The 27,280-nt window shown below is 47.2% G+C and overlaps 2 protein-coding genes across 3 annotated transcripts; one reads left to right on the plus strand and one right to left on the minus strand.

Annotated features, from left to right (window-relative positions):
• Nucleotides 1–2,882: 2,882 nt before the first annotated feature.
• On the plus strand, nucleotides 2,883–4,824 carry Rasd1 (ras related dexamethasone induced 1). 2 transcript variants are annotated; one of them, XM_048366586.1, is made up of 2 exons: nucleotides 2,883–3,395; nucleotides 3,599–4,824. In XM_048366586.1, the coding sequence occupies exons 1-2, from the start codon at nucleotides 3,110–3,112 to the stop codon at nucleotides 4,153–4,155; spliced, it is 843 nt and encodes a 280-aa protein (XP_048222543.1). In that variant the 5' UTR covers nucleotides 2,883–3,109; the 3' UTR covers nucleotides 4,156–4,824. The 2 variants fall into 2 exon arrangements, with proteins under 2 accessions (XP_048222543.1, XP_048222545.1); XM_048366588.1 differs by having other exon boundaries at nucleotides 3,673–3,986.
• Nucleotides 4,825–6,282: 1,458 nt separating this feature from the next.
• Med9 (mediator complex subunit 9) lies at nucleotides 6,283–18,696 on the minus strand. The gene is made up of 2 exons (XM_048366266.1): nucleotides 18,413–18,696; nucleotides 6,283–8,152 (listed from the first exon to the last, which is right to left on the minus strand). Exons 1-2 carry the CDS (start codon nucleotides 18,634–18,636, stop codon nucleotides 7,936–7,938), a joined length of 441 nt encoding a protein of 146 aa, XP_048222223.1. The 5' UTR covers nucleotides 18,637–18,696; the 3' UTR covers nucleotides 6,283–7,935.
• Between the last annotated feature and the right edge of the window lie 8,584 nt (nucleotides 18,697–27,280).

Below are 27,280 nucleotides of genomic sequence, written 5' to 3' on the forward strand. Positions count from 1 at the left end.
AAGCCAGCTGTCTACTCCTACCCCCATCATTTGGTCAGATGCGCACAGTTCCTCCATTCTGAGCAGGAAAACTGGTGCACAAGTAAATAACATTTACAGACAGGATCCCCACCTTCCAAATGCAGCTCGTGGCCTCATTCCACAAACATGCGGGAAACAGTTATTAGTTGTGTAACGACATGGAGATGGAGCCGTCATGAGTCTGGACAATATAAAAGCATCACTGTAGCAGATGAGACATGGGAAGTGGGGTAGGCACTCCCCAGTGTGGGGTCAGGGTGTATGTGGGGACAGACAGGCGGTGGTTCCCACCCCCAAGCACTCTGATGAATCAAGCAAGGGGAAGGCCTGGGCTAAAGTCAGAGGCAGACCCTGGAAGAAGGAAATGAAGACAAATAAACAGCAGGAGCTGGGGGAAGGTGGGTGGTAAGCTTTCTTTGTCTTGATGGGAGGCTGGTAAGGGGGTGGGTGGAGGCAGATCAAGTGTCTTGTGGTGGGAATGAGAGAAGAATTACATGACAGGCTTGAATGAACTGGCTTGCTAAGAGCATGAGGTCTTCACATTTGAGCAGCACCGTGCAGTGAGTGAGTTGCCCAGAGATACCAGGAAACACCATAGCCACTCAGTACCTAGCATTGTCCCTGTCCAGCTGAAAGGGCTGAGGCTTGATGTCAGGAGAGAGGCTCTGCTACCCTGGATTGCCAGGGCAGTGCTGGGCCTGATCCTTGACCTTCTGTTGCCACGCTTGGAACCTCTGGTCTCATCAAAAGGACTCAGAGGAATGGTCTCATGTGTCTGTCTTCCCCCAAGCCATGGGAAGATGGAAAGATGGCTTTCAGAATCCACCCTGAGCTCAGAGCCCCAGCTGTCTCCAGGGTGCTTTGTGGGAGGCAGAGGAAGTGGTCCTCAGTCTGGTGACTGACCAGTTCCTTTCCACAATGAGGCCCCCAGGCCACTGTGCCAGCATAGATAGGGTTCTCATAGATTAGGGTGGACCCTCATCTAGATGCAGAAAGGAAACTTAAGGTGGGGGGGGGGGCAAGGACTGACGATGGTGAGAAGATCCGAACCTTTGAAGATAACCTTGAAAATAACTTCTGCATAAATGGCACCAGGACCAGAGGTGAGCCTGGACCTGGACAGATCCTAGATCCAGCTGATGAGGCCGTGTGTTTCCACTCTGTGGCACGTATGTTTAAAATGTCTGCCAGCAAAAGCAAGGCTGGCAGAGAAGTAGAAAGAAGCCAGATGCTCTGTGGAGTGGAACCCAGCTTGCTGAGAAAGGGGCAGGACATCCCACAGTGGCCCCATACCTGGTACCTTTGCCCCCCCCCCCCGCAGGGTTAGAGCCACAGGCAGAGGCAAAACTGAAGGTTAAGGGCTCCAGCCCCACATCTAGTTACTAATGGAGGGACCCTTGCTGGTCACTGCTCTGTGCCTCAGTTTTTTCCTCTGTAGAGCATAGTATCATTGCCTTGTCATCAGTCAGAAGGCAGACTTATTTAGAACAGACTTAGAATAGGGCGCTACAGACCACAGGGAGTTTAAGGGCAAAACATAAACATAGAAAAAAAAGGCTAGGGGTTCAGGTGGACAGGGGTGTGGGCTCTGCCCATGAGGCACCAGAACTGTGTGGATGGTAAACTTAGCAAATGGCTCCCTAGGTTGCTCCTAAATCAGAAGAGACCAGTGTAAGGAGTGAACACGGGCTCTGCCACTGCTGGGAGCAATGACTTCCTTGCTAGTCGGGGCTGCAGTGAATTAACAGAAGACAGCCTATTTCTGGGCCGTTTGCCGCTTGGCTGGCTCCTAGTTACTGATCAACTTTCCCCCAGCCTCCTTCTCCCGCTCCTCACCACAGCTCTCACAGGTCATTTACTATACATTGTTATTGTTTTGATCAGGCCTTGTCTCCTAAGCCATTTGCATAATCACAGAACCATCATCACATCACGATCTTCCAGAAGGGGAGGGCGAGGCCCAGAGAAGGGCAAGGGTGCTCCCAGGCCTCCTCTGAGGCTTCCAGCGCTGTCTTCCTCAATACTGAAATGAAAACTTCACCCACGAGCAGCTGAAGGTCCAACATGCTGTGGGAGAGGGCGGAAGGGACGCTATCCCCGGTCCCTACACAAGAGCAACTCTGGGCTTTCTTGAGGACAGGGGCTACCCCCTCCCCCAAGCCTCAGAACAACTCTGGTTGGGAGTAAGGATAAGGCTGAGGTCTGCAGGACAGCGCGGGGGTGGGTGCTGGCTTCTGCGAGGCCTCCGTCTGGCTCCCAGTAACTTAGGGACCCCACCTACTGTCCCCCCACCCCACCACCACCACCACCACGCGCCCCTTGGGTTCCAGCCCAGCCACCCGCCAACGCTCCCCGCCGCCCTCTAGCGGCCCGAGCGGGCAGCGCGGACCTCGGCGCCGGAAGCCCGCAGACCCGTGGCCCCGCCGGACCACGGACCCCCGGACCTGGGGACCGAAGGGAGGTTGGCACTGGGGGGCTGAAAGGGGCGCAGGCACCCAGCGAACGGTGGGTTACGATCGTTATTTTCTGCGGGAAACTGAGTTACAAAGAGGGAGTGTAGGGCGCGCGGGCGTGTGGTGAGGGTCTGCAGCATAACAAGGACCCGGCAGTCCCTTCCCCTCCCTTTCTCCCCCCCCCCCAGGCCCTGCGGCCGCAGCGTCCAGCGCCACCTCGGGCTCAGGTTTCCTTTCCGCGGGCGCGGCCGGCTGAGGTCGCGCGGGGCTGAGGCGCAGGGAGGGCGCCCGGGAGGCGTGACGCACTGAGGCCCGGAGGGCGCGGCGCGGGGCGGGGCCCGTGGGGCGGGGCGGCCACGCCGGCCCCATATAAGCCGTGACGGGGCGCCGGGAATCAGAGCGAGCTGTCCGAGCCCGAAAACTTGCAGACACCGCCCTAAGCTTGAGCTCGAGCCCCAACCCCAGACTCAGACTCAGACTCAGCCTCAGCCTCAGCCTCAGCCCCAGCCCGAGTCCGACTGGAGTTCAGCCGGTCCGCGCAGAGCCCTCGGCCGCTCACCGCCGCCGCTCCCGCGCGCCGGGCCGCCCTCCGTGCTTCTCTCGGCCCGCTCCCGCCCCCGTGGCCCCTCTGCCCAATGAAACTGGCCGCGATGATCAAGAAGATGTGTCCGAGCGACTCCGAACTGAGTATCCCGGCTAAGAACTGCTACCGCATGGTCATCCTCGGCTCGTCCAAGGTGGGCAAGACGGCCATCGTGTCGCGCTTCCTCACGGGCCGCTTCGAGGACACCTACACGCCCACCATCGAGGACTTCCACCGCAAGTTCTACTCCATTCGCGGCGAGGTCTACCAGCTGGACATCTTGGACACGTCCGGCAACCACCCGTTCCCGGCCATGCGGCGTCTCTCCATCCTCACAGGTGAGAAGTCGGGGAGCTCCGGTGGGCCGGGGGAAAGGGTAGGGAAATGGAAAGGGGAAGGAGGGCTCGGCTTGTCCCCCGCCCTGGGCGTCCTGCCCCGATCGGGCACGCAGCGCGGCGCGCGCGCGTCCCGGCGCGGTGGCTGGAGGAAGCGCCCCTGGGCAGCGCGCTCACTCTCCTCCCGGCTCTCTGTCCCTCCGTAGGAGACGTCTTCATCCTGGTGTTCAGCCTAGATAACCGCGACTCCTTCGAGGAGGTGCAAAGACTCAAACAGCAGATCCTGGACACCAAGTCGTGCCTCAAGAACAAAACCAAGGAGAACGTGGACGTGCCGCTGGTCATCTGCGGGAACAAAGGGGACAGGGACTTCTACCGCGAGGTGGAGCAGCGCGAGATCGAGCAGCTGGTGGGCGACGACCCCCAGCGCTGCGCTTACTTCGAGATCTCGGCTAAGAAGAACAGCAGCCTGGACCAGATGTTCCGCGCGCTCTTCGCCATGGCTAAGCTGCCGAGCGAGATGAGCCCGGACCTGCACCGCAAGGTGTCGGTGCAGTACTGCGACGTGCTGCACAAGAAGGCCCTGCGGAACAAGAAGCTGCTGCGGGCGGGCAGCGGCGGCGGCGGCGACCCCGGGGACGCCTTCGGCATCGTGGCCCCCTTCGCGCGTAGGCCCAGCGTGCACAGCGACCTCATGTACATCCGAGAGAAGGCCAGCGGCGGCGGCCAGGCCAAGGACAAGGAGCGCTGCGTCATCAGCTAGGAGCCCCCCGCCGCACTCAGACCCGATCCAAGGAGGACCTTTTTTGTTTAAAAGTCAAATCCGACGCCCTGGTCAGTCCGTGCATTCCGGGCCCCGCTAGCAAGCCGACGGGCGCCTTCCTTCCCTACGACCCGCGTCCCGGGCCCTGGGGAGGCGCCCCGGAACCCAGACGGGACGGTCATCTGCTGTGGAAGGAAAGAGAGTACTGAGACTGGGACTTCTCCGCCTTTGAGCCTCTCCATTAGTGTCCACGCGCTGGCGACGGCGTGGGGGACATCAGACTTTAGTAGGGAGGGAGGGGTGTGGAGTTCATCAGCCTTGTTAGGCTTCAAGTAGCTGCCCTGGGCCCACCTAAGGGTCAGGACCTACGGGCATTATCATGTGCGGGACTGGCGTTGTCAGGACAAGCTGGCAGACGCCTCTGCCCTCAGAAACTGACCGGGGTGTGGGTCCAATCATAACCAAGTGAATTGTTTACATGTGTGTGGAGTTGCACAAAGGAAAAACAAAACTTGCACTTTACTAGTAGTTCTGGTGTCACGTGGACACGAACAAAATCTCCAGGTGTTTCTACTGTGTGAGGTCTTTAAAGTTATTATTGTTGGTTTTTTTATTATAAAATAAAATAATTTAAAATGGAAAAGTTGGCTTCTTTTTGCTTTTAGAACTGGCTGGCAAGCGGAGGGGGGGGGGTTCGATGAAGATACATTGTATGCATATAAGGGCTTGTTCAAATGAAAAGCAGAGTACAACTAATTGGTGCTCATTTTAAAATGTGGGAGAGCCAAGTACTGGCAGCCCATGCCTACAATCCTAGCTATTCAGGAGGCTGAAATCTGAGGATCGAGGATCAAAGCCAGCTCTGGTAGGAAAAAGTCTAGAAAACCAGAAGTGGAGCTGTGGCTGGAGTGGTAGTACACCAGCCTTCAGGAAAAAAAAAAAAAAAAAAAGCTAAGGGACAGCAAGCACCCAGGCTGAATTCAAGCCCCAGTACTGGCATACACACACACACACACACACACACACACACACACACACGCACACAAGAGCAAAGAAATGGCTGGAGAAATTGGGTGAACAGGGAAGCAAGGTCTGCATCTATGGCATTGCAGAACTGGAAAATAATCCCCATTTCTGGAAATCCCAAGGACTCATGAGAGACAGCTCTAAACAGACCCCAGATGACCAGGCTTCTAGAAGACCATACATGCAAGAGTTCAAGGACTTCCCTGGAGATCCAGGAATCTACCTGCCTAGTCTTTGGGCTTATCAAGAGCCTCATTTTCTGAAAGGATATTTTTATTTCCTCTTTTCAGAGTCAATTTATCATTAAACTCAGGGCAGGCTACATAAGGCTATGAGACTTGGAACTCAAGACTGTTTCACAGGTCACACAGACCCCGATGCCACATACAGGACACAGAGCCTGAGAGGTATCTGGGAGCAGGCTGATGTTAGCACCTTGGCCCCTGGCTTACAGTAACCACCCTCCCCCATGGTCTCCACCTCCTGCACCTTGCTGTCTCCAGTGGTTCGGGGTACCTGCTTGTGACTTGTGACCTTGTTTACCCTACCACTTCTCACAGCAAACCTCGGGCAAGGGGCACTGCCAAGCTCCAATACTTCACCTGAGTGGTACAGAGAACACCCTTTGCATGGGGCTGCTGTGAGGATTGTGATGTTTGATAAATACTTAGCACAAGTGCCCACTGCCCAGTGAGCCAAATAACTGGTGGCTTCAATTATTTGCTCAGTGTGAGGAACACTCAACATTGCTCTGGAGAAGGCCATTCCTTGCCAGAACTGGACCCCCCCCAATTCACCCAAGGGACCTGTCCCCATACACAAAGGATGACCCGGACCACCATAGGCAGATGCAGGTACCATCCACCAGGCAAACAGTACCCATGGGACAGATGCTATTGCTATCAAAGTAATTATTCCACTTTTATGCTGGTTTAATTGGGGACATGTGCTGGGTAGAAGGAAGGACGTGTCTAAGTGAATATTTTTTCTAATTTATCCAAGAGTCATCCCATTGTGAATTCTTTAGTATACAAACCATGATTCTGTGGGTTCAATTCTCATCACTGCAAAAATAAACAGAAAAACCACAGTGTCCTGAGAGCAGAGCCTATGCTCTTTTAATTATACATTTTTTTAAAATGTCACAAGTGAAAACACTAGAATATTGGAAGGCTGCCTCTCCCTCTAGTCCTGTGAGGAAGGCTTCTCATTCCAGCCTTGCAGAATGAACCTGAAGTTCTTGTACCTCTGTGTGCTTCATGGTATTTGGTATAAGCCTTACAACTGGCCCACCCACTACTTGGAATGAAACTTCAAGAAAATAACTGATTCAGTTAAGTAATAGTCCCAACGAAGAGCTGTAGGACTGTCTAAATTGCATTTGTTCTGGCTAACGCCACTGAAACCTGATTATTTCCTACACACACACACACACACACACACACACACACACACACACGCAGACCCCAATCCCAATGTGCAAATAATCGCCTTCTGACAGCAGGCTACAGGTTAATGCCATTGGAGAACCCCTGCTAAAAACATCTTCAGCCAGCACTCCTGCCAACAAGGTCAGTGGCAGGCACCTGCTAAGCCCCTGAACTGGTCAGCACAGGGTGTGTGCCCATTTCTAGATCCAAACACTATTTGGTTACTTCTCACCTTGCAGGGAAAGAACTGCTCTCTTCTCAGTCTGACAGTCACAGGCCTACCTGGACAGCAATGGGGCTGGGCCCTGGCCAGAACTCCTAGACCCAACTCATCCCTCTTCAGAACAGGTCCAGAAGCACCCAGTCACTGCTGGCTGAGGGACTAACCCACTGTCACTTTCAGCCACCCATTTGTTTGCAGGGCAGCAAATGTGGCTGACTCTGGTGGGCAAGCTACAGGGGATGATGGTTTAAGCTAGGCCAGTAAAAACAACAGAGCAAGCTGCTTGTCTAAAAGACTACCTGAGCCTGTGTAGAAAGGATAAGTCCTCTCCACCCCAGAGAAGTGCTGCAGGTGTAGATTGGTTTGGTTATTGGTGGGCACTAATCACAGGTAAGGGGTGTGTGTGCATGTGTGTATCTGTGTATACACACAAAGGAAGCAAGAGTCAAATGTGGAAGGACAGAGCCTGGTGTCAGTGTCTGTGTGGCGGAATTCTGGGCCGACACCCCCATGGATACAGTTCTATTCATTGGCTCAAACATAAAAGAAACCAAACTGTTTTGTTTTTTTGCGGGGGGGGGGGGTATACCCATCCTCTGGTTTTTCAAAACAATGTTCATTCTCTCACAGGCTTCTTTAATCAAATTAAATCTATGCCATATGAGTACAGGCCTAATTCACCCAGTGAATTCTATGCAAATGTTCATGAAATTGCTGCTTAGGGAACAGTATGTACCTAGCACATGGATCTTATCAGTGGGAGGAGCTGAGGCAGGAAGAGGGAGCAGCCTCTTCTCCTACTGTGTTCTGATCTGCCAGTAGGGCCCAGGCACAGCAGGTGGCCCCTCTCCAGCAGTCCCCCTCACCCCCCACCTCCAGCCTCAGGAACGTTTTCACTCCAGCAGCAGACATATGGATAAGTACAAGCTCGAGGTGGGTACTCTGCACAGACGAGGCTAATTTCAGCTTCGAGGCTCTCCACAAGCCGCACTCATCTATGTGGTTCTGAGCTGCGGTCATTAGCTGCTGCACAAGGAGGGCCTATACAGGGCAGACCGTTCGCCTCCCATGTTTTGGGTATTCCTGGAAGATAGTCTCCCTCTATTCCTTGGGGATCTCGAACATGCAGAGGCTCTTGTACTTCTGTAGCAGTTCATTCTTGGTCCTGACCTGCTCTCTGAGGCTGTGCAGCTGCTGTTGCTGCTGCTCGGGGCTCAGGTGGATACCCGGCATGGTGCTGATGAGCTTCCGCATCTCCTGAAACTTGGTTTTCAGGGCGTTCAGGTCCTGGTGGACATCTGGGCTGTCCTTGTCCATGCTGCAGGGGCAGAGGGCAGTCATTAGCATGCATAGTTCACCTTCATGCTGGCTAACCTGCTCTGCACCCTATGATAAGCTTTAGAATGCTTTCTTTGATGTTTCTGACCAGGCTGTGCACCCCAGAGGGAAGGGATTGGCTTACTCGTGTGTAGCTTTAAACCAAGCAATAAAAGCATCCTTTCATCTAGCATACCCACTTCAACTCTCAACTCTTCAGCTCTGAGGGCCGCCACACAGGTGTCCCCTCCCTCTGTGGCATGGTGTGCTGGACACTGAAGACACCCAAGGAATATTTGTTGAAAGAATGAATTCCTGGCAAGTCCACAGATGTGTCTTGAATGAAGGAACAAATTATCAACTGACCAACACCAAACCAAAGTTATTGAAATACTCTAGTTGGTTTAATTGGACCCATTTCTAGGTCAATCAGGAGATTCTGCCAGTTAGCAAGAGCTAATTTTAGCTGAGGTTTGATGCTTATTAGCATAACGACAAATTTCCATAGAGCTGTTCATAAATTTTAAATTACTTACAAGCTATTGGAAAACGTTTAGCAGTTATCAGCCTCTAGTCATGACAGCACCTTGCCTTTGGGTTAGGCTCATTTAAAGGCAGGTCATTCACCTCCTCTCACAGCCACTGTCAGCTAGCTACACAGAGAGCCCTACTCTCCTGTCATGACCAAATTAAAAGCAAAACAAGAATGAAAACTTCACTAATGTATGCTCCTATACATTTTCTTTTTAGAAAGAAAAAAAAAGAAAAAGAAAATACATTTTCTTTTTAGAAATTAGAAACTGGACAAGCTTTGGAAAACAAGCAGTTGAGGGTAAAAGCAAAATGGCAATTCAATAAGATGATCTAAAACGATGCTCATAAGACACAAGAGGGAAAACTGTCAATGATCAGTTATCTTTTTTTTTTTTTAATATGCATTCATTCCTGGTGGGAAATCTCAACCCAGATGGTGCTAATTCATGTTTTTATTCATCACTTCTCTGCTTACGCAGACAGAGTATCTCTCTTTCCTGGCAATCTGTCAGCTGTGTCTCACACCTCGTGAATCTATGGACCACTAGGGCCTGCTCGCTATTTAGCAATAGCTAGAGAGAGATAAGAGAATCAATCATTTCTTCCAGTGAAATGAGCAGCCAGGCAAACATGTCTTCTTCCTTATGATGCCCCTAAGTTCAGAGAGAGACAACATGGTATATTAATGATATACTATACCTTATCTCAGTTGCTAGGGAAGGTCACTGGAATTCACAAGAACAAATTGTAAATGGCTTGGAAGGAGGCAAATGAGGAGCATTTTCTTTCTTTCTTTCTTTCTTTTTTTTTTTTGTGCTGGGGATGGAACCCAGGCCCACATGCATGCCAGGCAAGTGTTCTACCCCCAGGGAGGGGAGTATATTCTAATTTCTTTTTTTTTAAATAATATTTTATTTTCTTGTAAAGGTCATATACAGAGGGGTTACAATTACATAAGGTAATGAGTACATTTCTTGTTGAACAGTGTTACCTCAACCTCATTTTCTCCCACTTTCTCTCCCCCCTCCCTGTTTTTTTTAAGTCTCAGCTCAGATCCACAAATCTGGACAGAAAGCATCTTACTTCCAAAAGCATTACACTTGGATAGCATATGTACTAACACACTGTAACAAACTTATGCCCAAAAAGTTCTGAAATTTAGTTTTAAGAAAACTGACTCATTACATGAGTCTAAAAGGACATAATAAAAGAAAACAAATAAAAATATATAAAATTAAGAGGAAGAACTAGCAATCCAGTTCTTAAGGCAATGCTAACCAAGTCCAAAAGAAAATCTAAGTCTGAAAGCAAAAAGCGGCCATGTTTAAAACAGTGATTTCTGAAAACCTCCAAATCTACAGAACTGCCTATTTTTCACCTGCTAAACCCTTGGGAGAGGGGGTGGTCGTCATATTAAAAAAAATAAAAAGCCAAATGAAAAGTACCTTTCTTCGAGCTGCTCACCTGACCTAGTTGGTAGCAGTAAATAGCACAGAAGTCCTGGGGTGAGGAAAACACACTATTCTATTCAGAAACTAGCTCAAACCAAGTGGGAACCTGCTATGCTAGGATGACTGTGAAGTACCCAGGCCCAAAGAAAAGGACAGGCCCAAACACTGAGAGAGTAAGAGCACAAAGCTCTAAATGGGGCTGCCTTTGTGCCCATCATTAGTCATCATCCAACTTTAGAAGGGGAAAAAAGAGACTAGGTCAAGAAGGATGAAAATTGTACAAACAAGGGCAAAGTTAGGGCACTGTGGTCCCACCTACTCTGCTTTGTTAAAAAGTCGGCAAAAAATACTACAACTGTGGATTATAGTCAGAGCACCCTTCAGCAGACAAGGACATCTGGGTCTGTGTCTCCAGATTCCAGACAAAAAGCATGAGGTCAGGTGAGTGCATCTAACAATCACATTCCAACCAATCTCCCTTCCTCTCTCCCTCCTTCCCTCTCCTCCCTCCTTTCCTCCCACCCCACACCTCTCTCTTGCCTTCTCCTTTTCTTCCACTACCTCCTCCTCTTCTTTCTTTTTCTCCTTTAGGATTTAGCAGAGAGGCAAAGGAGCAAACTGACAACTGGGCAGTGTGTAATTAGAAGAAGAAACCCACGAGATTAAAGTCACCCTTGTCCCAAACTCAACAGTCCCTTCTTTTGGCCTCTACTCTTCCATATCTTCTCCACAAACTTGCACCCCCTCACATCGATGTCCCAAACCCATGCCTGCTCTCCCACCCATGACCAGTGTGCCCTGGCCTTTTCTTCTACTCACAGCCATTCCTCTCACTGTGTTGACAACACCAGTGGTCCTCATCTTTCCAAAACTGTTTGGTTCTTTTAAATATTCATGGATGCTTGGGGGGCGGGGGGAGACACACTCAAAAGTGACAGACACAGAGGCTTAGAAAAGGGAAGTCCCTTTAGTCCCAGAGACAGGCTGTGGTAATGACAGGAACACCATATCATAGCACTTCAAAATGTAAAACTCCCAGATGTATGTGGACTTCTGTTCATCTACACCGACAGGAATGTGACAAAAAGTGATTCTGATGGTTGTTTCTTCACTTAACTATGCATGGAGTCTGCTCGCGTTAACAGGCACACAATTAAACAGAGAAACTATTTGTGCTTGGGATGTTTGCACCCACATCTTTATTTGTGCAATTATTTTATTTAGTAAGATAGTTTTCTACCATTGGGAATTCTTGTTCAAAAGGTAATTTTTTTTTTTTTGACAGATGAAGTAGCAGTGGAGCCAGAGAGCCAAAAGACTTTTAAGCAGGCCCAGAAGCAAGTTTGGAAGCAATCTCCAAACATGCTCTCTTGGCTCCTCCCTGAGGAGCTGCAATAATGATGCACAGCCCCACCGTGGTGCTGGTGCAGGCACAGCCCAGAGCAAGTCTCAGCTGGAGTGAAGAGCCAGGCAGATCAAAAGAGACCCTGTGTGGGAAGCGGCAGGTCAATAACACACTGTTCCCAGGAAAGAGGTCTTGCTGGAGCTCCAAGGTCTTGCTGACCTGCCAAAGCAAGTGGACTTGCTTCAGCAGGCTGGCCTGGCGGGAGGGCCTGCGTGATATGCGCATCACTTGAGCTCTCTGTGGGGTCAAGGATGACTCCCCTGCACCCACTAGCAACCAAGGAGTTTTACAGAAGTAAAACATTTAATTAGAGCCATGTTGTGCAAGTACCCATACTGACAGAATATGGGGACTGGATGGGCCAAAAGCAGCAGGAAGGCAGAGACAACCGCAATTCAGAATTCCTACGCTGGGACACTTAGTTCCAGACTCAGATTAGATTTGCTGTGCTTGAAGGAAAAAAATTACAGCCTTCCCTGGAGTTGGAATTTGTAATAGTTCTTATAGGCAGGAGATGTGATTTTTCTTTTCTCTCCCCTCACTTTAAAAAATGAACATAATTGTTAAAATGAACATAATTATTAATGTAATCATTCAACAATGGGAAAGATACTGGGAGGAAGAAGGTGTTCCATATGCAGCATCCATGGAAGGGTGTGGCTCTGAGCTCAGGAGGTGGCCTCTGTCTGAGCAAGTTCCCCAGGACACACAGGGTACCATAAGGAGTCCCCCTCCTCAAAGACCCTGCTCTAGGCCTCCCGGTGGCTTCTCCAGGCAGGCTAGAGCTAGTCTGTTGAGATCCCTGACTGGAGGGCTAAAAGTCTGGGCTTGATTTGAGAAGAGGGAGCCCTAGAGAATTCTGAGCAGAGAAAACATTAACCTGATAACATGCACTGATAAACTAGAGAGACTTTAAAGTCCCAGAGACCAATCAAGGGATTATTAGATCCAAAACTGAGGTTTAGACATGGACAATGTGTGGTATCCACAAGCTTGGAAGTGAAAGAGCAAGTTCAAGAGGAAATGCTTTACTAAGCAAAAGTATCATGACCTCAGACAGGGTACTGTGAAACTGGATTGGAACAGTAAGAAGCCACAGAGAAGTACAGCAAGAGCGAGGAGGGAAACCTGCTTTAAAAAGAACATAAATGATGCACCATGAAGAGTTTAGACTAAAGCATCTTGGTACTGGAGGAAAACAGAATGTCTAGAAGCAGACCAGGAAATATCTGGGAGTTCAGTATATGATAAAGGCAGTAACTCAGGCAGGGACAATAATAAATATTCAGAAATGGCCATGGGAAGAGGTTGCTAACTGAGGAAAAGGTTGCCCTCCTCATTGCTCTCCACTAAAATAAATTTGGGATTAAAAGTAAAGACTAGCTGAAGCCGGGCACCAGTGGCTCATGCCTGTAACCCTAGCTAATCAAGAGGCTGAGATCTGATTGTGGTTCAAAGCCAGCCCAAGCAGGAAAGTCTGTGAGAAACTTATCTCCAATTAACCACTAGAAAACCAGAAGTGGTGCTGAGGCTCAAATGGTAGAGCAAGCGTTAGCTTCAGTGGAAGAGCTCAGGGACACCAGGCCCAGAGTTCAAGACCCATGACTGCCAAAAAAAAAAAAAAAAGCTAAAGGGAGGGCTTGAGGCCTAGAGTTCAAGCTCCAGTACTGACCCTCCCCAAAAGTTAAATCCATGGCTAGAAATTTGCCCTGCAGAGAATCTGAAGACAGCCACAGCCACCGGTGCTCATTCCAGCATCAACTGTAACAGACTGCAACAGTTACACCACCCACCTCTGTCCTTGGACAGATGGTTTGAGTAAGTGATGGCACAGTCATAAAATGGAGTATTATGTAGGTTTGAGACAAGAAAGGAAGCAGAGAGGAGCACAAGACAAGGAATCACTTCCCATTTTATACCTACAACTGGCTACTCCAGGAATCCATTATGACTCTCACATTTTTTAAATGCTTCTGACAGGGTAGATTTATGGGCCATTTTAAGTTAATAGAACTTTCAGGCTAATTTAAGCAGCCAGTCTCCAGGACTGAATTTTGGAGGAGCTAGCTAAAGAAAGATGCAGTGAAGAAAGCAAGTAAGTAAATAAATAAATGCATGTGCCTCCTGTTCCAGTAATTATAGCAGCTTACCTCAAAGACTGGCTAAAGGGCTGGGGATATAGCCTAGTGGCAAGAGTGCCTGCCTCGGATACACGAGGCCCTAGGTTCGATTCCCCAGCACCACATATACAGAAAATGGCCAGAAGCGGCGCTGTGGTTCTAGTGGCAGAGTGCTAGCCTTGAGCGGGAAGAAGCCAGGGACAGTGCTCAGGCCCTGAGTCCAAGGCCCAGGACTGGCCAAAAAAAAAAAAAAAAAAAAAAAAAGACTGGCTAAAGGTTGCTGATACCAGCACTGCTGGCAGCAACAAAAATGAGAGAAACACCTATAAGCTCCTATACACAAGACTAAGATTAGATTTTGTAAATGATGGTACATGTGAGAGGAGAAATTCTCCACAGCTGCCTAAATGGGGCAGAGCTGTATGTGCATACAGAACAGAGTCCAGGGCAGGCTAGTCAATATAAAAAAGCTCAGGACAGCCTTATCTCTATTTGAGGGACTTTATAAAAGGTCACAGTCAAACCTAACTTCTGGAAGGAACCTTGAGAAAGTATTCCTGGCAGTTACACATTTCTGCACTTGTGCAACTGTAGTTTTTAATGCTTAAAAACAAAACAAAACTCAACTAATGATGTAATGCTGAGCTCCTTATGAGAACAAGAAAGGTGACACTCACTACATCAAATTTGACTTCCTTCCCGTATTCATCCTGGTAAGAAGCAAGTCATAAAAGATTTCTAAGTTACCAAATACTGAGACCAGGGCCCTGGAGGAGCCATTCTGGGTGACCAGGCCTGACTCTGGACTTCATCCCTGCTGATTAAGTCTACCAAAGTGGTGTCTTATCTGGAAGTATTGCTGACTCCTTCTGCCTCAGAAGTCCTATCCCTAAAGGGGACGTGCTACCCTTTGAATCCTGGCTCCTTCTCCTTCCTCTCCCATGTGGTCCTTCTGAACAAAAAGTCAGTGTTAATTCTTGGCCTCACATCCTCACCCTTGCTTTCTAAACTAAACCACTCTTCCTTCCTCTCCTCATTTCAGTTTAGTGGTAGGCACTGCCCTCTCTAGGGAAGCCCCGGCTCCTTCAAGCTTCCTGAGGTCTTCTGTGCCAGCAGGCTCCTACCCTAATCACAGTCCACATTTCCTCCCATCGGCCAGTAAACTCAAATACAAATACACAAGACACCAAAGGCTTTCAGACAGATTCCTAGTGTTTAGTCATGGAGACAGAATCACTCTTTCTGTGAGTACTAACTTTTTTTTGGCTCTTCTGTTGGGTCCTCTCTTTCTTACTGGGGGTTTCTCTCCTATGCTTAGTGGGCAGCTGGATCACTGATTCCTGAGCTCTTCAGCTCAAGGGTAGCGGTCTACCACTTGAGCCACAGGACCATGTCCATCCTGTTCTTTTTGGCTTATCCTTTTTTTTGTTAAATCACTTCAGTTACTCTTTAGGACAACACATATAATCAGTATGCCATCTTTCACGGGTATGTTCTTGAGTACATCTCATAATTCTATAACTTAAGTACCACTGCTCCATTTTTCAAGAAAAAAGAGGCTTGGGAAGCTAAGTCACCTGCCCAAGGCCACACAGGAACTATGTTATAGAAATGTAGTGTGAATTTACTATTTGAGGTGGCCAGTACTGACATATTAGAGATGGGTAATGACAACTAGGGAAGTTAAGTATTTACCTTGATGAAGCAAGCAAACATTAGCACACAGACTTGAACCTAAGACCAATTGACTTCAAAGACTGTCCTCCCTACAATATCTTACTGCTCCATATTGAAGGCCACTCCAACCCACCTGCTCCATAAGGACTCAAGAATATCCCTTCTGAGCTAGGTGCTGGTGGCTCATGCCTGTATCCTAGCTACTCAGGAGGTTGAGATCTGAGGATCAAGGTTCAAAGCCAGCCTGGGCAGGAAAGTCCATGTGACTCTTATTTCCAATGAGCCACCAGAAAACTGGAAGAGGTGCTATGGCTCAAAGTGGAAGAGTACTAGCCTTGAGCTGAAGAGCTCAGGGACGGTGCCCAGGCCCAGAGTTCAGGCCCCAAGACCAACAACAACAAAAAAGAATATCCTTCCTGAAGTCCAAGAGCTGTCTTTGTGAATGCATACCTTTGGGTTTTCATTTTTTCTTATAGTTCTTAAATCCAGTATATTTGGATTAATCTGGATAGCCCTTGCTAAGCCAGCACTACCCTGGGACTTGGGCCTTCATTTGCATGTCATTTTGTGATTTCCATACTGCTGAGAAGTGCCACTTTATTGCCCTCAACTAAGCCAAAGACAACAGAGGTTTGTGCTACAAACAGCATTTCCATACCAAGTAAAGTAAGAGTCTAATGTGACAGCAATGGCTTCTCATCTCTAAAGTCACCTGAGGAGAAAAGTGGTGGAAGAGTACTGACCTCATGTGAATCTCAACTGCCACAGCTCAAAAGCAGCTTCCAGGTTGTGAGCAGCAATTCACCAGATAATGCTTAGTTGAATGTTACTTGAAGGGTAAGTTTGCCTTAATTTACCATTTTGGTTTTACAAAAATTGAAAAGAAGTTATAAGCTCAGAAGTTTATGCCTAGTATCATGTGGATATACAGTCATGTGCCAAAGAACTTTTCAGTCAACAACATCACAGTTATTATGATGGTCCCCATAAGATTATACTATAATGAACTAAAAAGTTCTATGGCCTAGTGACACAGAGGCTGCAGTAACATTGCAGTGTGAGGCATCACTCACACTGAGAAAACCAGCCCACTATACTGCTAAATGTGTGAAACTGTTAATTATGGCAGGTACAATTATGGACAGAACATAATACTTGATAAGACTGTACTACTAAGCCAGGTGCTGGTGGCTCACACCTGTAATCCTAGCTACTCGGGTGGCTGAGATCTGAGGATCAGGGTTCAAAGCCAGCCTGGCCAGAAAAGTCTGTGACTCTTTTTCTTTTCTTTCTTTCTTTTTTCCAGTCCTGGGGCTTGGACTCAGGGCCTGGGCTCTAATCCTGAGCCTCTCTGTGCTCAAGGCTAGAGCTCTACCACCTGAGCCACAGCCCCACTTTCAGTTTTTCTGTTTATGTGGTACTAAGGAATGGAAAGCAGGGTTTCATGCATGCTTAGTAGGCACTCTATTACTAAGCCACATTCCCCCCAAGACTCTTATTTCCAGCTAATGAGTGCTAGCCTTGAGCAAAAGAGCTCAAAGACCTAGCCCAGGCTCTGAATAAAAGCCCCATGACTGACAGAAAAAAAACAAAAACTGTATTACTAGTGAGGCATAAAATTACTATACTGTATTTATTATTTTAGGGTGCACTTTCACTTAATAAAAAAAAGCCCACCAACTGCAATATGTCATGTGACACTAAGAGCAGCCTCATACATCTCATGTTTACCAAGTCTCTTGATTGCATCAAGAGGTTCCCAGCAGAGGTTGACCACCTAGGTTTAGGAAAGTACACTCCAGGATATACCTCTTGAAACATGTTCCCATTCTTTTTTTTTGGCCAGTCCTGGGGCTTGGACTCAGGGCCTGAGCACTGTCCCTGGCTTCTTTTTGCTCAAGGCTAGCACTCTGCCACTTGAGCCACCTCTGGCCGTTTTCTGTATATGTGGTGCTGGGGAATTGAACCCAGGGCCTCATGTATACGAGGCAAGCACTCTTGCCACTAGGCCATATCCCCAGCCCCCATGTTCCCATTCTTAAGTGATACAACTGTGTAAGGAAGTAACATAAAAAGAAATAACGTATACAAAAATGATGATGAGGGAGATTCTGGGCCAAAGGAATGACCACATCCTTGGACCCTATGTTACTACTGGGATCTAACCATTTGGGGTTTCCCCTTTGCTCAAATGTTTCCCATGATCAGGTCTTCTCTCAATTAAAAAAAAAAAGTATGAGTAATAATATTAGCTGGGCATGGTGGCTCATGCTTGTAATCCTAGTTACTCAGGAAGCTAAAATCAAAGAGAAAGTGCAAGGTAGCTTGGACAACATTTGTGAGATTCTACCTTAACCAATAAAAAGCTGTGCACAGTGACATGTGTTTGGGATCTCAACTACCAAGGAAAGTGTCGATGATGCATATATGTTGAAAAAAGAACCAAAATTGAGGACAAGGTAACATCTATACTTTGAAATCAGAAGTACACAAAAATCTGAAAACTTGAGTGGGCAATCAAGTGGAAAATTCCACCCTTGGTCTCAAATGGCCAGTTCCAGACAAAACACAAGGTGAACTACAACTATATAAAAGTACTTTCAGGCTGTGTATATAGGGCTTGGATTTCATCCCCAAACTCTTGCATTAAGTATATGCAAATATTCCACAATCTGAAGAAGAAAAAGAAAACATCTAACTCCAAAACACTTTTGATTCAGGCATTTCAGATAAGGGATATTCAATCTCCATTAACATATATTAAAAGTGAGGAAAGAGGCTCAGACAAGCTTAACTTCCTCAAGCTGGCTGGGATGCAAACTTGAACAGTCGCACTGAAGAGCCTGGGCATTCATCTGGTCAATCAGCAGGCTTCGTTCTTAAACACGTAGCAACCCACCGGGCTCCAGGCGCATGCTGGACTCATGGACAGGTCTCTTCCCTATCGGGGCCTCAGTTTCCCCACCTGTGAAATGGGGGCGTACCCAAGAGCGCCCAGGCTTGTGAGAGCTAGCTCTGGACTCGGAGAGAGAAGCGAGGGGGGATGCTGCGGCTCGGTGTCTCCTGGCGCTTACCATTTGATGACGTTGTGGACTAAAGGTAAAAAGGAGTGGTTCTCCTCCTCCTTCACGCCGGCGGATGACTGGGGCTGCGGCGCCGGGGACTGTTGTGGCTGGGGAGCCGCCACTGGCGGTGGTGGCTGAGGAGGCGGCAATGGCTTTGATTCTGGCAGCGGAGGTTCGGACCCCGTCGGTAACGCATCTTCGGCCTGTCGCCCCGCAGCCACCCCGGAGGCCATAGCGCCGGGACTCAAGTCAACAAGTCAATCAGCCCGCCGCGAACGTCGCAGAATAGATACGTCACTAGCACGCGCCCTGCGAGGACAGCGCTCTGTGAACGACCGCGCGTGCGCATCGGGAATGGGCGTGGCACCGTTGCGGAGGCGGGGACAGCCATGGCTCTAGGCCTTGTTGTGGACCTGGATGTGGGCGGACCTGGAATGGATTGGATTTGGTTGTGAGCCATGATAGTAGAGTTATTAAACAGTACTACGCCGGTGGCTCCTGCCTGTAATCCTAGCTACTTGGAAGGCTGAGATCTGAGGATCGCGGTTCGAAGCCAACTTGGGCAGGAAAGTCCCCGAGACTTTTACCTCCAATTAGCCACCAGAATCTGGAAGTGGAGCTGTGGCTCAAATGGAAGAGCACTTTAAAACGCTAAGGGACAGTGCTGATGCCCTGAATTCAAGCTACAGAACCTCATAAAAAATAATTAAAAACAAAAAGAAAGTCCTGGGCTGGGAATATGGCCTAGTGGTAGAGTGCTTGCCTCCTATACATAAAGCCCTGGGTTTGATTCCTCAGCACCACATATATAGAAAAGGCCAGAAGAAGCACTGTAGCTCAAGTGGTAGAGTGCTAGCCTTGAGCAAAAAGAAGCCAGGGACAGTGTTGAGGCCCTGAGTTCAAGCCCCAAGACTGGCGAAAAAAAAATAGAGAGTCCTAAGGGGTAGGAAATTGATTTCAGAAACAACTATTTTCTTATTCCTATGATGATAAAGCACCAACCACATGGCCTAGTTTGCTGAGATCTCCATCCCGACCTAAGTGGAGAAGTGGGGTGAGTAGATAACATTTAGGGAGCACTTCTATAAGTGCTTGGCTTTGCAGACATAGGGTCCATCCAGAGAAAAAGGACCTGAACTTCCTTAACATGCTGGCTGACTGTCAGGAGAAGTTGCAAATCTGGGCCATGGTTGGAGACCACAAGGCAAGAGCAAGAGGCACCAAACAATGAAATCATCTTCCTCAGTTCCACATGGCCACAGAAGGAGAAACTAATAATAGTACTCCACAAATATTTAGTATGCACCAACCAGCACCTGTTGGCTAGCAGGTGCTGGGTTGTACATGTGTGTCTGTAGTTGAGGGAATGCTTTCCATATAAGGCAGAAGGAAGTTTGAGGCAGAAATAAATACCACAACCTAGTAGAAAGTATCTAATATGCTCAATACCTTTGAGGCACTTGACTTACCTCTAAACTAGTTAGTTAAGGGTCACTGCAGAGCATAAACTACATTCTAATTTCACATCCATAATTTTCTCCAAATGGTTTTATAGGCATAGAGACCTGATCCGGGTCCAAATAAATGGACTTAAGATAGGCTTGTGTTCATGTTTCTCAAAACATAGATGACATAGGAAATGTATTATAGATTTTGGGACACTGAGAATAGCCATCCTAAGACAAGAAGTTAGGAGACAAGAGCTAGGAAAGTGTCAGATGACAAAGCACATCTTGCCTTAGTTCACTATCACAATCCAGATGAACCCAGACTCTGAAAGCCAAGGTGGCTGATCCCAGAACAGTCTGGATGTTGGTATTTTCAAGTGTATTGAGAGGAGCAAGTACAGGCACCATGGTCCTTACAGTGGACCCTGGAGGAGTGCTGTGGAGGTTTCAAGATATGAGTGTCAGCACAGCTTTCTTCAGTTGAAGCTGTCTAGAGTTCCCCAGATGGGAGAGCAAGGAAAGGCTGCAGGATTTTCTTCCCGCTAACCATGGAGCTGTCTACCTAAGTCATCATAGAGAAGAGAGGTGAAAAAAAAGGCTGATGAAGTAGGATCAGATGTGCCTGAAGAGACTGTCTGGATACCTTTGGTGGTCACCTGGAGAAATAGAGAAATGATGTTGATAGAATAGTGGTAATAATACTGGCAATTGCCACAATTGCAAATGGAGTAAATGTAGATACATTGAACAACCCTCATCTCCTTTAATCCACAAGAGAACCCCATTTTATAGATAAGGAATTGAGGTTTACGATATTAACTACAGAATCACATGGTTACAAAGCTTGCTGAACACCCAAGTATGATCTAAACTTACACTTAGGTGACCTTAGCTCCCTCCTTGTTCTGTAACTAAATGATTCAACATGTTAAAGTGAGTTTTTATTCAGAATTTAAAAAGCAATCCAATAGTCATCAATAATACTCCCATGGCAACTGCACATCGTCCTCTCCCTCCCGGTGGGCTTTGTAACTTAATTACAAGCCCCAACTTTATCATTGACAGAATAATGAGGACATCGCTTAAAATAAATAAAACACTTTAGGTATAAATAGCTATGGCTAAAGAAAATAAATTGAAAACATAAAAAGCATGAACAAATAAATATGGGGCATTGACAGTTTGCCCTAAAAATAGTTGATATAATTAGTGGCAAAGAGTAAAGCTGACTTCATACTATTGCAAGTGGATGTCAGAAAAATACTGCCTGTGAGGGTTTCATTAAAGCTAAAATTGCTGCAAAAAATATGTAATCTGCATATTTACTCTGTTGAAAGTTTAAAGAGCCAGATGCTCCACTGATAGGGAAGGAGAATGTATTGTCAGAGCCATCATCAAGTTCTACTACAAGGCCGTTGATCTCTTGAGCAGATTTTCACTATTCTGTATAGCACCTCATCCTTTCAGGTTAGTGGTAGAAAGCCTAGATTTCAGTCCCAGTATTGCCTCTCTGAAATTGGGTGACTTTCGACAATCACTTCATCTCACTTGGATCAGCCACGCAACTTTACAGGATGACCTATCCGATTATGACCTATTGCTATGGTTAAAATGTGACCCCAAAGTTCATGCATTCGTAATGATCCCTACGGTTGAGAAGTGGCACCATTAAGAATGGATTCATGCTATGGCAGGAGTGGCTTTATTATCAGAAGTCTTGTACTCTTTCGCCCTTTGATACTTTCTGCCAAGTGATGATGGCAGAGCACAAAGACCCTCACCAGATGTGGCCTCCCAATATTGTCCTTCGCAGCCTTTAGAACTGTGTGCAAGTTACCCAGTTCCTTGTTGCTTTTTCAGTTTCAGTTCTAAAAGTGAAACTTCTAAAACTGAGTCCTATTGCTTTAGGTGCAGCAAAGCTCTTTACCCCATGGCTGGAATGCAAAGCAGAGAAAGGAAAAGACAGGGACTAGGGTCTTAAAATCCCCGGGGAGGGCATAACTCCAATGAGCAGAAGACCTTTCTCTGGGCCCACCACTCCCAACAGCACAATGTGCTGGGAGCTAAAGCTTTTAACACAAGGGCTACTGGGGGACACGTATCCAAACCATAGCATTATGTCACGGTTTGAAATACAAAAAACAAAACCACATAGCATCCCTAGCTAGAGATGAGACAAGATATTTAAAAGGATTTGAAAAAGCAAGTGGAGAGGGCTGGGAATATGGCCTAGTGGTAGAGTGCTTGCCTAACATGCATGTAGCCCTGGGTTTGATGCCTCAGTACCATATAAACAGCAACAACAAAAAAAGTAATAATAAAATTATTTTTTTAAAAAGAAAAAGGAAGTGGAGGGTACACCTATGTGGGAGACACGGGTTGGAAGATGGAATTAAAGTATAATAGGCACAGAAACTTCCTGTGGGGGATGGGAATATGGCCTAGTGGCAAGACTGCTTACCGTATACATGAAGTCCTAGGTTCGATTCCTCAGCACCACATATAAAGAAAATGGCCAGAAGGGGCGCTGTGGCTCAAGTGGCAGAGTGCTAGCCTTGAGCAAAAAGAAGCCAGGGACAGTACTCAGGCCTTGAGTCCAAGGCCCAGGACTGGCAAGAAAAAAAAAAGAAAAAGAAAAGAAACTTCCTGTGTAGTGATAGTTTTCATTCGCAAATTATAAGAGAACTTGAAGCAAACAGGAAAATATGAAGTGTGTCCACAGTTTGGGGTGGGCATAAGGAATGCGAGTTGCTACTCTGCATATCTCTGCCTGTATAAGCTTAGGTAAGACATTTAATTAACCTCCTCATCCTCTTCCTTCTCCTCTTCCCTCCTCCTCCTTTTTTTTTTTCACAGTACTGAGATTTGAACTCAGGGCCTGAGCTTTAAAGATAACCAGAGTTAATGCATGTAAAGAGTTTGCTGAGCCATGCTCAGCACATAATAAATGCGATTTCAACTTTCAATTGCCATAACTGAGACCACATACCAAAGCCAGACTGATCTAAGAAATTGTTCTTTCAGACGTCTGAAGTGGACCTGCATCACAAATGCCATGAACTTGCTTATGATATATTTCTGCTACGAGAAGTCCAAAAATAGTCATCTCTTTCCGTCAGATGGACGTCTTGGGACTTGTTAAACCAATCAGGTCATTGTGTGGCTGGACAGCTTTTCATCAAAGCTATATTCTTACATATGATTCATCCTTTTCTTTTCATTATCTGGGAGCATTGAGCAGGTGGGAAAAGCCACACGATGCTTTGATTTGTGTGGGTGGGGGGGTGTAGGTGTGAGGTTTTAAAAAAATAAAGCGGCAATCATGGCTCAAGCTAAAGGAAATGCAATATATACCAGGAATCAGCTCCATCCACCCACAATATGTTGTCTAAGTTCCAGACAAAAGCACTTTCCTGGTTCAGTCTTCCTTCTGTCTCTGAATTCCTTTTGATTTTCTTTCTTTCTTTTCCTTTCAATTGCCTCTCCTTCCCCAAAGAGCTCTATTATGCCTGATTTCTCTGCCCATGGTGTTGTGTTAGTGGCTTTCTCTCTCCGAAGCACTCATTTTGGAGCTTTTCAGCATATAAATCTGTCTACATTTCTTTTAGACTCAGAGAATTTTTTTCTTTTAGTCCCTATTTCTTCTCTGTGTGTGTGTGTGTGTGTGTGTGTGTGTGTGTGTGTGATATTTTTGTCAAACCCTCACCAGCTGCCCTTTAAATTTCCAAAACAGCTTTTCATATAACACAAGGAGAAGCAATCCATTCCAGGAACTAGCTTTTGTCTAAAATGCTTCATTATTGTTTGGAGACCATATTCTTTCCAATCTCTTAACTAAGTCATTTTCATTCAAATTATTTTTTAGCCAAGGTTTTTTTTTTTTCTTTTTCTTTTCCAGTCTGCCAGCTGCTCCCCCGAAAGCCTAAAACTTCACCCCTCTGTTAATTATTTTTTAATGCCGTTCCTGGGAAATCTTAATTTCAAAAACATATAAAGTTTATTTATTTGCAATGCCACCCTGTAGCTCAAACCTGGGTACTTCTGCTTGCTAGGCAAGCAGCTAACCCCAGAACTGTGACTTCATTTCTTTGTCTTTTGGTCTGTTGCTAGTACTGGAGCTTGAACTCAGAGCTTTGCTCTCCTCATTTAGCTGCTTTGTTCACAGCTGGTACTCACTTGAGACACACCTCCAGTTCTATTTCTTTTCATTTGTTTTTTATTCTTCATTCCTTACCTATTCCAGAAATTACTTTAGTTTGCATTCTTGGATTTTTCTTTTTTGTTCTAATACTTGGGCTTGTACTCAGGGCCTAGGATGCTGTCCCTTAGCTCTTTTTTTCCATTCAAGGCTGGTGCTCTACCTCTTGTGCCATAGCTTCACTTCCAGCTTTATGCTAGTTACTTGGAACTAGAGTCTCATGGACACTCCTGCCCAGGTTGGCTTCAAACTGTGATCCTCAGATCTCAGTTTCCTGAGTATCTAGGGTTACAGGTGTGAATAACTGGTACCTAGCTGCCTTCTAGGGTTTATTGTAACTCTTTCCACTCAAGTATTTATTCTAGTTTCAAAATTACAGTTAAAAGATGATAGGACTCAGATTGTAGTTTGGTGTACAACATGTTCTTAGCATGTATGTGACCCTGGTTTTAACTCTGAACTGTCTTGGGTGATGTATTAATTATATAAAATAAATAAAATTTGAAAGTATAATAGTGCAACTGGAGTGCTAAAGGGCTAGGGCACATGTTGGCTTGAACTATGTCAGTACTTCCAGCTGGCTGACGATGCTACAGCCCCCAGGATGGGCCTTCAGACCTAGGGATAGAAGGAGGATGGGATGCAAAGCCACAGATGTTCCAAATTACCTAAAACTGCGGAAGGGAACACATCCCAAGCTGAAATACGGGAGCAGTGCTGAGTGGAAGCAGTGCATTTATCTCATCACTACTTACCGCTTTCTAGCATGTGTATTTTATACTAACCTTCCTCCAGCCCCACCTCCTGCTCCCACCAGCTGGTACACCAGTGGGCTCCAAGAACGGACACCTCCCTGTTCTGTTGTAGTGTCACTGTCTTCTTCTTGAGATGATGGAGGAGTATGATGGACACGTACCACCTGTCTTTGTCCTGAATGTCAAGTGGAGCAGAGAGAAGGATAGTTTGCCTTCCTTCTTTCCTTCCTTCCTTCCTTCCTTCCTTCCTTTCCTTCCTTCCTTCCTTCCTTCCCTCCTCCCTTCCTTCCCTCCTCCCTTCCTTCCCTCCTTCCTTCCTTCCTACCTTCCTCCAATAATTCTCTCTCTGTCTCTCTCTTTCTCCTTCTTCTCTTTCTCCCTCTCTTTCTTTAACTTTCTGAATCAGAGTCTCACCATGTAGCTCTGGATGACCTTCATCTCATTATAGAGCCTAGGTGATAACCTTGAACTCACGACCCCCTGAGCTGGTCTCCCAGGTGCTGGGATCACAGGTATGTGCCACCACCACACCTGGCTGATGGTTGTTTATTGATCAGCCTTGTGCTAGACATCTTACATGGGCATACTCCCTTCTTAGACTACTCTGAATGTTGTTTCTCCTCCAGGCACAGGATGAGCTGGAGACTCCCTCTCTGAGCAGCCTACATTATGATTCTTTCTGACTCCTGAAGCTTGATGGAGTCCAACCTTCAATAAAGCTGCTTGCCTCCAGCTGCCTTCCTAGAAGGGACACCATCTCTCTCTTGGCTCTCTCTCGCTAAGGAAGCTCACTTTGGAGGTGGTGAGGACAAGGAAGGCAGGTGGGCTGTAGGGCCAAGAGGAGACTGACATGTGGGTAGAGAGCAGCTGGGCTCTCCTCAGAGGTGCTGGGCTGAAAGAATGAGTCACAGCCAATGGTGAGGTATAGAGCTGGCACCTGTGCCCTAGACCTCATTTCCCTTCTTTAGCATGCCCTGGGTAGGGGACAGAGATGTCACCCTCTGGACATTGCAGGCCTAGGTCATCCCCTTCTCCCAGTGCCCTTTCCTCACCTGCAGACTGAAAACATGGGTACTATTTTTCTTCTCTCTTGGAGACATTACAGGTGGGAGGATCTAGGAGAAGTGCTCCAGCAAGGCTGACCGAGAATGTGGGCACTTTAGAAGAACCTCTGTGGCCACATTATATCCAGCGGACTAAATACAGGGCTCATGCACTCAGTCCTGGTTCAAACAAACAGTATGATCTAGAGCTGAAATGAACTACCTTCTATCTGTCCACACGCCATGTGGGCCCAGCCTCCTGCCAGGGCCCATCCTGGACCTGTGGATAAAGAGGAGGCAGGGAGCACCCCTTGTTGCTTCATTGTAGAGGCACCTGGCCATAGTATCCCCCATTCTGCACATGACAGGGAGTGAGGTGGGTGAGGTAAGGGCAGCTGAATAATGCATTTGAGGTCACAGTGTCTGTTTGTGGAGGAGCCAGGACGTAGAAACCAGGAGCAATTGTATGATCCTGACCTCAGGAAGAAATCAGGGAGCAGGGACAGAGGATTTCAGGAGTCATGTTACTGTTTCCAGCCTCTTAACTGGTTTTAAATTCACAGAAAACACAACATTGTTGTTTCTCCTGCTTTGGAAAAACTTAGGGATGGTAATGAGAGGGCTGAAGCAAGCCTCCGTGAGCCTCTGGAAAGCGCTTGCTGGCTTGCGTATGTCTTAATTTTCCAGGTGGCCTTGGTGACAGTTGGCAAGAGGGACACTTATGTAACTGCCTTGCTGGTGATTGCTGTAAGCACAGACAGAGAAGTGTGGGAAGAGCCATTCCCCAGCAGAGGGTGAGGAATTCATGGGTGTCTTTTGAAACCTCTTTGGCAAGCAAGTGTGTAGCCTTGTGGTGACTGCGGAACCTGAAGTAGCTGTGGCCTCAGAAACGACAGGAGGGCAAAGCCAGCTGCAGACCAAGTGCTCCCACGAGTCAACAGCCTCCTCCAAGTTGGTCCCAGAACTGCTTGTAAGGGCCAAGCTAGTTTCTATGGTCTAAATGACTTGCCTGTGCCCTACTCATATGCTGAAATCTTAACCCTCACTATGATGGCGTTTCATATGTGAAAGTTGTCTTTTTGTGCATGGGTGGGGCAGGAGAAATGATAGAGTAACCTAAGAAGCCTGGGAAGGAGGCTGGAAGCCACACAGTGAAACCAGTCATGGCAGCTCCTGATCACCTGGTCTCGCCAAAACAGAAGAGATACAAAGTTCAGATCTACCAGGTACCAGCTCTATGACTGTGTTAGTCAGCTCTTTGTTACTGTAACAAGTACCCAAGAGAATCTTAGGCTTCAAGGCTTATTTTGGATTAAGCTTTCAGAAGTTTTGGCCCATGGTCTCTTGGTCTGTAACTTTGACTCTATGGTGGTTCAATACATCTTGGCAGGAGCACTGTTGTGGAACAATCTGCCTATCTCAGAGTAGGAGAG

Source organism: Perognathus longimembris, chromosome 17 (assembly GCF_023159225.1).
Source record: "Perognathus longimembris pacificus isolate PPM17 chromosome 17, ASM2315922v1, whole genome shotgun sequence".
NCBI lineage: Eukaryota > Metazoa > Chordata > Mammalia > Rodentia > Heteromyidae > Perognathus > Perognathus longimembris.

Coding starts and splice junctions, on each gene's coding strand:
- Rasd1 (XM_048366586.1), top strand. CDS start 3,110: ATGAAACTGGCCGCGATGATCAAGAAGATGTGTCCGAGCGACTCCGAA. Junction 3,396..3,598: donor GCGTCTCTCCATCCTCACAG/GTGAGAAGTCGG, acceptor GTCCCTCCGTAG/GAGACGTCTTCATCCTGGTG.
- Med9 (XM_048366266.1), bottom strand. CDS start 18,636: ATGGCCTCCGGGGTGGCTGCGGGGCGACAGGCCGAAGATGCGTTACCG. Junction 8,153..18,412: donor GTCCACAACGTCATCAAATG/GTAAGCGCCAGG, acceptor CTGCCCCTGCAG/CATGGACAAGGACAGCCCAG.